This window comes from Solanum tuberosum, unplaced genomic scaffold (genome assembly GCF_000226075.1).
Source record: "Solanum tuberosum cultivar DM 1-3 516 R44 unplaced genomic scaffold, SolTub_3.0 scf00314, whole genome shotgun sequence".
NCBI classification, from domain to species: domain Eukaryota; kingdom Viridiplantae; phylum Streptophyta; class Magnoliopsida; order Solanales; family Solanaceae; genus Solanum; species Solanum tuberosum.
This window is the reverse complement of record NW_006239241.1, coordinates 739,137-749,255: the sequence shown is the minus strand read 5'-3', so window position 1 is coordinate 749,255 and position 10,119 is coordinate 739,137. Positions and strand designations below refer to the sequence as shown.

General features: G+C 34.8%; 2 protein-coding genes across 3 annotated transcripts in view; one reads left to right on the top strand and one right to left on the bottom strand.

Annotated features, from left to right (window-relative positions):
• The first annotated feature begins 717 nt into the window (after window positions 1-717).
• Window positions 718-7,843, top strand: LOC102592179 (probable F-actin-capping protein subunit beta). The gene is made up of 8 exons (XM_006360234.2): window positions 718-965; window positions 3,073-3,143; window positions 4,229-4,342; window positions 4,672-4,754; window positions 4,831-4,904; window positions 5,011-5,130; window positions 6,943-7,038; window positions 7,523-7,843. The coding sequence occupies exons 1-8, from the start codon at window positions 837-839 to the stop codon at window positions 7,604-7,606; spliced, it is 771 nt and encodes a 256-aa protein (XP_006360296.1). The 5' UTR covers window positions 718-836; the 3' UTR covers window positions 7,607-7,843.
• A 676-nt stretch (window positions 7,844-8,519) lies between these two features.
• Window positions 8,520-10,119, bottom strand: part of LOC102592515 (uncharacterized protein Os08g0359500-like) — a 5,993-nt gene continuing 4,393 nt past the window's right edge. The window contains exons 2-6 of one of the 2 annotated variants that reach the window (XM_015314751.1): window positions 9,463-9,649; window positions 9,203-9,362; window positions 9,075-9,112; window positions 8,942-8,993; window positions 8,520-8,854 (exon numbers count right to left, since the gene is read on the bottom strand). In XM_015314751.1, coding sequence (XP_015170237.1) covers window positions 8,751-8,854; window positions 8,942-8,993; window positions 9,075-9,112; window positions 9,203-9,362; window positions 9,463-9,649 — 541 coding nt within the window. In that variant the 3' untranslated portion in view covers window positions 8,520-8,750. Of the gene's footprint in view, window positions 8,855-8,941; window positions 8,994-9,074; window positions 9,116-9,202; window positions 9,363-9,462; window positions 9,650-10,119 lie in introns of both variants that reach the window. The other variant, XM_006360235.2, reaches the window with a different exon arrangement.

Sequence of the window (10,119 nt, the reverse complement as noted above, 5' to 3'; positions counted from 1 at the left end):
TCAAAAAATAATATTATTGTTTGAAAATTTTTATGTTCGTTCGCGAATGTTTAATTTTTTTATGAAAATTAACAGGCACACGTCTATTTTTTTTAAATTTTTGTTAATTTTTAATCTTTTAAAACTAAAATTAACTGACACGTGTCGATTTAAAATAAGAAGTTGCATTTAAAGAATATATATAAAATAAAGAAATCATAAAAATAGTATTTCGTGTTAAAATGAAACAGAAAAAATGGAGTTCAAGGGTTAAAATGGAACAAGGCTAAGTTGGAGTGCCAAAATGAAAAATGGGGCCAAGTTTGAGGGGCTGTGTATGTGTTTGGCCTATACTTTTAACTTAAATTCATATTGGATGGTCATGCACCATCTATATAAAGTATATAAACATGTATATATTCTATATTTTTGGATGAAAAAAAAACGAAACAACTAAGGAAATCAAATTGAAGGCTTTAGTCAACACATCTATTTTGCTACTATATTCTTATGTAAATGACTATAATAATATTATATTTTTTGTTAGTTGATTGATATTACCATACGTACTATTCAATTTTATGGAGAATAAATTGTTATATTTAGATTTTGTGCCATATGCTCGATCGAAAATATATCTCCAAAGTTTAGAATTTGATTTCTTTCGAATTATCTAGTTAATCAATTCGGTCACTCCTCGTAAAAAAAAAAAATCAATCCAATTTTTTAATAGAATTTTCCCGCGAGGGGAACTCGGATCAAAACAAGGCGCCTCCTCCATTTCCTCTTTCTCTCTCTAAAACTTCCCCAAATCTTTTCTGTCAATTTCTCTCTCTTCAAGAGGGAAAACCATAGCTATGGAAGCAGCAATGGGATTGATGAGAAGAATTCCTCCAAAGCATACAGAAACTGCTTTATCTGCTCTGCTAAGTCTCTTGCCTGAACATTCTTCAGATCTCCTTTCTCAAGTTGATCAGCCTCTCCAGGTAATACAAGCAAAAAGCTCCTTGCAATTGAACTTGTAAAATGCATTATTGAGTATGTTCATTTTTGTATTTGTTGAAATTTCTGTGTGTTCAATTTTGAGATTCTCTGGTTTTAGAGAACCCTAGTTTGTTTTAATAGAATATTATTGAGTATCAGAATGAAATAAAGCGGAATTGATACAGATGATTCCTATATTGGAGGTGTAGCTGTTGTTTTGTGGCCTGTATATGTACAGAATGATTTTGTTTAGTTTTGATGTAATGATGTCTAGTTATAACTTATACTCCTTTGAGTTAGTTGACGTTGCATTTGTATGGAATGAATTAGCTTTGTGTAAGGATTTATAGTGACAATGCATTCAGAAGAGTTGACGATTTAAGTTCTCGATGTGCTAAGGTTGTGGCATCGTGCAAAACAGTTTGACTTAATTGCAACTGCTTCAGTACTCTGGATCTGTAATTCAGTTTCTTGTGACGTACTGAACATCAAATATTTAGCTCTGGCTCTTTTGAGTGTGCACATATGAGAGTTTTAGAATCCATGAGGATTTAGCTAGTTTGCAAAACACAATGGAAGCAAATGATTTAAATAGGTGATACCAATTAGTTGAGATTGAGGTTTAGTGGTTATTATTATGTTTTCCATTAGGTCCCGTGTTTGGCTGTAGTTTCTTAAATTTTATTAGAAATTGCTACAGCAATAATAGGGATAAGTATGAGATGGAGGGACCTAGTATCAGAGAATCTATAATTATTCAAAATACAAATTGTTGAGTATCGGAATGAAGTTAACAAGATGTAACCAATAAAGAATCTTTTTAGCCAACCCTATCTAGTTCTATTCTCAAATCTCTATTGATTTGAATGATTGACTTTCAGCGGAAGTTGAACATTCACCTCTTCTCTTCCGGTGTTGATAGTGGGATTAACATCAGTACAGCTTATCTAACTTGATAGTGTGGCTTCCTTTACTGATTTAATAAAGTTTGGACTTCTGCTAGATTCTCCACTTTTTATCTTTTTTTTGAAACTTGGTAACTTAATTCTCCACTTTTTATCATGGTTTGGATAAGTAATTCTTCTCAACTTGGACATGATCTATGTTTGAGACATATACCAAATTAGGACGAGGCTCTTTTTATCTGCATAACCAATTCAAATAAAATAGCTAACTGCTGTATCACTCTGGTTTAGAATCATCAGCAACCACCTCAGAAGGTAAACAAAATGTTAAAGAACATGTTTTTGATCAAAGAAAAAAAGAAGATAAGTGATAGCATGAAAGCTACCTTTCTATTGAAAATATAGAATCACTTCAAGGACTGGAAAATTTGTCATTTGAAGTTGTATGAAAGCCCAGAAGAGTTTCCTGTTTCAGTGTTACAGTGGTTCGGACAATGATTCTAACACATTGTTTACATGCTGCTCTATTAATTATGGGAATGGGATGTATGAGATATTAATGCAGATAAGTTCTTGCATTGCATCATATCTTACCTTTAGATTCAGAGCTTTAACCTACTATTGGGTTTCCCTTTTCAGATAAATTTTTTTTCTTGCAAAAAAATTGATGATACTTTCTTATACCGAGACCTTACATTTCTTGGGTTAGAATAATGATTCTTGGAGGGATTAGGCATTTCTTTTGCCAAGCTACCTCTTTTTATCTTTGATTATGAGCCAAATTGTATATTATATCTTTCACAGTTGTGCATTTGTTGATGCTGGCCTTTTGAATTGAGGATAGCCAACATTTTTAAGAGAAGATAAATATCCACTGCAAATTGCATTTTGATATCATGACAAAAGGAAGCATGATTTTTCGTGGTATTTTATCTTTTCATAAAATTACATTCTTGAAAAAACAAGCTCCATATATTTTCCTCTCTTTCGCTTTTTGTTCTCTTTTCTTGTTGGTTATTTGGATTAGAAAAAACTTAATATGGATAATGGCCATGATATGTGCATGTGATATACTGGTGTATACTAGCTTCAGGCTAGAACTAATGTTGGTCAGTTGTTACTATAAATGAAGGTATTTGATCTCATCAAGTCTCAAACATTCGTTCATCTTGATAAAGCTAATGTCTTGAAATTGGATTATCAGGTCTTGTGCGATATGGAGTCCGGCAAAGAGTTCATCCTCTGTGAGTATAACAGAGATGCTGATTCATATAGGTAACTGATTAATTGCTTGTATCTAAATGGCTTTGGTGATATTGTACAGCATCAAAGCCCATAGAGGATTCTTCCCGTACTGTCATTTTGATATGACTTATTAAGATTTCCTTGCTTGCCCAAATATAGATTTTCACAGCTCATCATGCGCTAGAGATGATTATATTATTTTCATGAAATTGAATTGCTTGGCAGGAATTCCACTTTCCGTGTACAAGTCCAATGTTTTTGTTTTGGCAGCTTCAACCAATTTAAATGTTGGTTTCATCCATGTTTATTTCTTGTTATTTGTTCCTCATTGGGTGTCATTTTCATATTTGACCATAATTGTCTTGAAATATTTGAAACTTGCTTGTACCCATCACTCCACTTAAATGATGTCTTTTGACTCTTCAGAAGCCCTATACCTGGTAACTTTTTACCAGATGTTCACATAATGGAGCATCTCAACATGCAATGTACTTCGGATGATCCTCTATCCCCAAGTAGTCAAAGCCTGTGGGACTCAATCCAACAAAATACTACTCCTAGGTTATATCACCTTTTAATTGTTCCACCATCAAACACTTAAACTTTCCTTAGAACCTCTGATAAAGGCAGGACTAGTTACAAGTGTTTCTGATCAGGATTTTGTAGTTGTGATCTTTTTGCTGCTTTTTTATAAATAATTTTGTTTAATTTATTAGGATGAGACTTTTCCAAAGAATGAGTCTGATGACATGTATGTGGGCCAAGATTCTTGGCCTTTCAGGTCTTAGTTTATCTGTTTTTATATCACTCATTCTCTTTATTTGATATTCTGGAGTGCTGACTCTCCATATGTTGGACCATAAGAATACCCTCCTAGTAAAAGAGCTCTTGATTGTTGTAGAGTTGGCTAACAACATATTGACATGATAGTAAAGCCAATATGTGAATATCAGGTGATTTAAATAAGCTTAACACCGTTGGAGTACATGTTTGGCCAGTTTAGTTGTTTTCTACTGCATTTCAGGATTAACCAAATTTCAAGACATAAAATGACACAATTCCTATGCTACATTTGATAGATGTTCTATCTATAACTTTGGTATTTTCACTTGTAGGTCTCCTTGGTCAAATAAGTATCATCCACCATTAGAAGATGCGCCTCAACCTTCTCTGGAGCTGAGGAAACTTGAGGTTGAAGCAAATGAAGTCTTTGCTGTCTATCGTGACCAGTGAGGTCCCTTATTTACCTCGTCTTTTCTTCTTGCTATGCAATTGTACCAAGCTTTATAAATGAACCAGCGCAGAGAATGTGCTTGTCAAACTGTACAAAATAGCCAGAAAACAAAACCCAAAATTATGTCCACCTATTCTTGTAATGATTTCAACTTCTGTAGAATCAGCCTCATTTAACTTTAGATGAATCTAGGACATCTTTTTCAGATTTGTCCTATCATTTTAACTTATGATAGGACTAGCTAAGAAGATATCATCCATACTAGTTTCATCTCTTGGTTATTTACAGCATTTTCTGCAGTTTCACTGACCAAAACACTGTTAGGTACTATGAAGGTGGCATCTCATCAGTTTATATGTGGGAAGATGAAAATGAAGGTTTTGTTGCTTGCTTTTTAATAAAGAAAGGTAAGTTCTATTTGGATTTCCAAAAATAAGTGATATTTTTTCTGCTTCTAATTTGCAATTTTTTTGGAGGATGTAGATGGCTCCAAGACTGGACATGGTAGAAGGGGGTATCTCCAGGAAGGAGCCTGGGATGCCATACATGTTATTGAGGTATTAGCTCCTGAGTAAAGAAAGAGAGAACTTCTTTGGTCTTCTCTTCCTTCTCTTGTTTGGTCAATTAATGAGCATGGCTTAAAATTGATACCAAATCATTCAGGTGGGACCAGAAGAGGAAGAAATTGTCCAGTACTGCCTGACTAGTACAGTGATGCTGACCTTGACTACAGACAATGAGTCATCAGGCTCATTCAATTTGTCTGGATCAATTAGAAGACAGGTATTTAATGGATATTTGCTTGTTAAAGATGTTCACAAGTCACTCATTCTAATACTACTCTTGTCCAAACACATTTAATTTTAGTTTAATCAGTGAAACAACGACGTACCTAGTGTAATCCGACAAGTGGGGTTTGGTTTTGTGGAGTAATTATTATTGCTAATTTTAGTCCTAAATGTAGCATCATATTCCCTTCATTCCTCGTGGAGGAAGAAGGATGTAGATGTTTAATTTATCTTATTTGAGCAATGTGACAATAGAGAAAAAACGTAAAGGAGAGTGCCATGAATTGGTTATGGACAATATATAAGACGAATCCTTATATAGGAGTTTGAGTTGCTATAAATAAGGTAAGCAATTATCCTTTACATACATGTAGAATTTTCTACCATGTAATATATATAATTTTCACCAATATTCTATTGCTTAAATATAATGAATCTACAATGTCTTGCGTAAAGAAGATGGATCTTGGGCTTATCTCCAAAACTAGCATAAGGTGATGATTACCCAAGACCATATTAGGAAACAACGGTCTATTCTTTCAATCAATGTGAGCCACTCAATACCCTCTCTTCCTACACGTCCAAAGTTGGATGTTTGTAAAATTTCCTAACATAACATGGGTGCCAAATATTGGATAAATCAAGGATAGAAATAAATCTGGTTTTGATACTGATTAGACTTGTTGTTCATCAGTAAACTTATGATTGGGATCTCCGTTCACACTATTCGCAACAAATATGTTTATATATAGTGTGATCAAGGTGTTTCTTACAACTCAATCGGCACCCATAACCACCACGCTTGTCACCACTATTACCAACCACCATATCATTTTTTTTAAATTATTGTGATACATTGTTAGATTAATTTTGTATACATTCAGATGTTGAGAAAATTGTCTTTATTACTCCAGTTGTCCCAATTTATATGACACTTCCCTTTTTAGTCAGTTCCAAAAAGAATGACATGTTTCCTTATTTGGCAAATATTTAACGACACAATCAACATTTTACCCATGTTGCTTATTTGCCAAAAAGTTCACAAAGTTGTACTCTTCTGTTTAAAAATTTATTTATTTTTACAGTAGTTTTAGAATATTGCGAAGTCTTCTCATATTTCTTGAACTCTATGCCTAGTCAAACAACGTCTCATACATTGGGACGGAGGGAATTTCTTAACATTCAAATGTGTATTTCGATTCAAACATCTAAATCTTAATGCACATTTAATATTCTATTCAGATGTGTATTATGATTCAAGCTTCGAATCTCAATAAAAATAAATGAGGCTTTAATGTGTCTATGACGTCGCATGAATGTGGTAATACTGCCCCGACTTGTGAAAGACTTGAGGCATATCAAGCTTGGAAAAAGAAGAATTCCCTTGCTCGCATTATGTTGTTGTATTGTATGGGTGATAACTTCATGAGAGTTTTTTAGTAAGTATGAAGATGCAAAGGACGTGCCCACATTAAGAAAAACTTGAAGTCATGATCAATAAGGCAGAACTATGGTGAAATTTCCTTACGTGTACTGTCCTGTTCATCTTCATCAACCCATTTGTTAAGGGGATTCAATAGTTCATATATAACAATAAAAAATCGGTTTTACCCTATTTAGGCAATATAATTTTATGGTGAAGGGGATTCAATTTGAACTCCCTTGCCACAACCTAGCTCAGCCCCTGTACTTGTTCCCCCATCAAACTGATCTCTGCAAGTCCTTATTCATTCCATGGGATGGTAATTAATACATTAGCTGGAAATCTTAGTACTTTTTCCTAATTGATCCTCCTTTGCATGTATAGATGAGTATGAAGCTCTCTGTCTCAGAGGGTCATCTGTGTAACATGGGAAAGATGATTGAAGAGATGGAGGGTAAGCTGAGAAACTCCTTGGATCAGGTATATGTCTTTACTCTTTGAAGTTCTTTTCCTTTTACCTTTTCTTTGATGTAATTGATGGGTTATTTTCCTTCGATGTGGCGCTAATTAGTTCTTCCTAAAACTTAGTAATTATTGAAATCAATGACTCGCACCTCTTTGTTATTCTCCCTTGATGCGAGGTGCATTTCTTGCTGGAAACTGCTTAGTTGGCAGCAGAAAGGTGAAGAAAAGGGTGTTATCTGGTACTAGCTTTTCTTACTGGAAAATGCTTAGTAGGAGGCAGAAAGTGGACCAAAGGGTGTTATCGGGTAGTGAAAATAGTTTAGGGAAATTGTGGTTCACTTGGAAAATAACTTCGGAGTAAGTATGAATTTACCCAAATTGGTGGAAGGTCTCAAAGGGGATGCTTTAGGCTTTGTTGACAAGAGACCTCTTTTCCTTGTGTCATTTCTATGTTAAAACAGATCGTGAAATTGAGTTCAAAAACTGCTTAAACCTGCAGGTATATTTTGGGAAGACAAATGAAATGGTTTGTACTCTGAGGCCACCCGCTGAACTGGTGCAGATGAAATTGCCCGACGCCTGAGATTTGTTATTTCTTGCCTTTTTTGTTGAGTGTTTGTGTAAACCTTGGTTTGCTTCCATGTCAAAGGGTAGTGGTCGTGGTTGAACAGTATTCATTAAATTGATAACTGGTTGTATTATAATTTATAACACATTTGAGTCTTACAGAGTGCCTAAATGTCCTAGTTTTAGACTGTCTGAAACTATATTCACTTTTATTTAAGATGTGGGTTATCATACAAATTTCTTTCTTCGAGGATCTATTTTGGATCTTAATGAAATACTTGATTATTTATAGGAAAAGATATTATGATACCATGTAGCCGCTTTGTGAAATACTTGTTTTTCTGGCACACTAATAAAATTATTTGCCTCTTCCATTTGTCCCCATTTCTTGATGAATGTTTTTTCCCCCGTTTTGATGAAAAAGAGAATGTCGTTGTCTTCTTGTTTGGCATAATATATAGACAGACACTCAACCTGCAACGACTTGCAAGTAAACACTTAAATTTGAGTTTGCACATGTAAACATTTTAACTCGTTTTCAATGTTTCAATTGAACACTACAATTGACATAATGATTATTTAGATACATCCAAAATTTATGCTTCAAATTAATTTACAAGGATCGATATAAACCAGATTCACATTACCTGAGGATCCAATTCAATTGACTCTCAACTTCCAATAATAATGATAGTAATATCTCAGGCGTATTCATATTGTATTAACGTTATTAGTTATGGCTCCAAGAGAAAATAGGGTATGACAAATACAGGTTAGATGAAGATCTTAAATAATGATCAACAAAGTTTTATTGATACAAACTTGCCATGTTTAACAAAAACAAGATTTTCGAAAAACAGACAACAGTTGTGTGCGCTTATTTCTTGCAAAAAATCCTACTTAGGTCACCGGTCTATGGCAAGTGAAAATTTTGAGAATAAAACTCAACCCATGACCCTCAAATCACAGATTACTTCATTTAACCAAGAATGATACCATTGTTCTACTTTATCTCAAGTTAAATTCCCAAATGCATAGACACTGAATAACAAAGCCAGAACATAGGCTCCATCACCAATAGTCAAGACACATTAGTTCAAACAACATATCTTATACTAATAATCAGAAGTTAAACAAAAGCATAAAAAAAGGGAGAGCTTCTAAGCTTTTATCTCAACTTCAGTGCTTGCTGGAGTTGCTGCTAGAGATTCACTATGTTCATGCTTTCCTTCCTCAATTTCCTCTTCAGTGTCACTTTCATCTTCTGCAAAAACAACATCCACTATATATCAGACCGAAAATGGAGATAAAACAAGACTCAATCCTAACATACGATAAAGACCCGGTTTACCTTCTGGCTCATCAGCATCAAAATCCCCTAGACCACCACCCATGTTGAGTTGCTGAAATATCAAGAAAAAGGTAATGTAAGTTTAAGTTCAGCACAAATCAATAGTAATAACTACAGTGTACTCATGTTTTACCGAAAAGTCGATGTCACCCATATCCATATCTGCTCCAGCTGCTGAAAAAATTAAAGTCATGGTAAATATTACCACAGGTTGGTGTTATAGATCATCAATAAGGCATAACCGTGGTGAAATTTACTTACGTTCACTGTCCTGTTCATCTTCATCAATCCATTTGTCCCAGTCAGCTTTCAAAAACGTTGGCGATTTACCTTCTTGCTTAATCAGTCTGCTCCACCAGTTGTCTTCTGCCTTCTTTACAAGATAGCAGATATTTCTAGATGTAATACTAGATTTGCTCTCCTGAATGACGACAATTAAATGACCGTTTACTGAGGGAGTAAATTTTGGTACAACATACCGAAATCTAAGTATGGAGAATAAGTGAAAGAGATTTACTCACATCGACATCTATTTTATCAAAGAGATCAAGAACGACTTCATATGGAACATTATCAGCTCCAGCAGTTGCAGAAAAAGAGAATTTTCCTTCTGGTTCTAGTTTCTGCTTTACATTCTTGGCATCAGGTAACTCAACTGTGATAAACACCTTGTCAGACCTCTGGGCCCACTTGATAGTAGGATGTCGGCTGACATAAAAAAAAGATGGAACAAATATATTCAATAAGCCATGGTATCATTGGGAAACATTTCATTGATCGGAACTTTCAACTCTAATACAACAACAACAACAACAACCCAGTGAAATCCCACTAGGTGGGGTCTGGGGAGGGTAAATAGTACGCAGACCTTACCACTACCTCGTGGAGGTAGAGAGGCTGTTTCCAAGAGACCCTCAGCTCAAGAACATCAAATCTAAGTGACAGGAGAGATATATGCAAACATAACAACCAGTACAAAAGATAGCGTATACTCAACAAAAGAGACAATAACAAGAAAGATATAGGGAGTGAAACGCAGTAAACAACAAAAGGCTAGGACTGCACCAAACGCTAACAACCCAAACCCTCGCAAGGGAAGACAACCCGCTAACCCTACTAACCTTCAACCTTAATACGCGACCTCCACTCCTTCCTATCTAGAGTCATGTCCTCGGTGA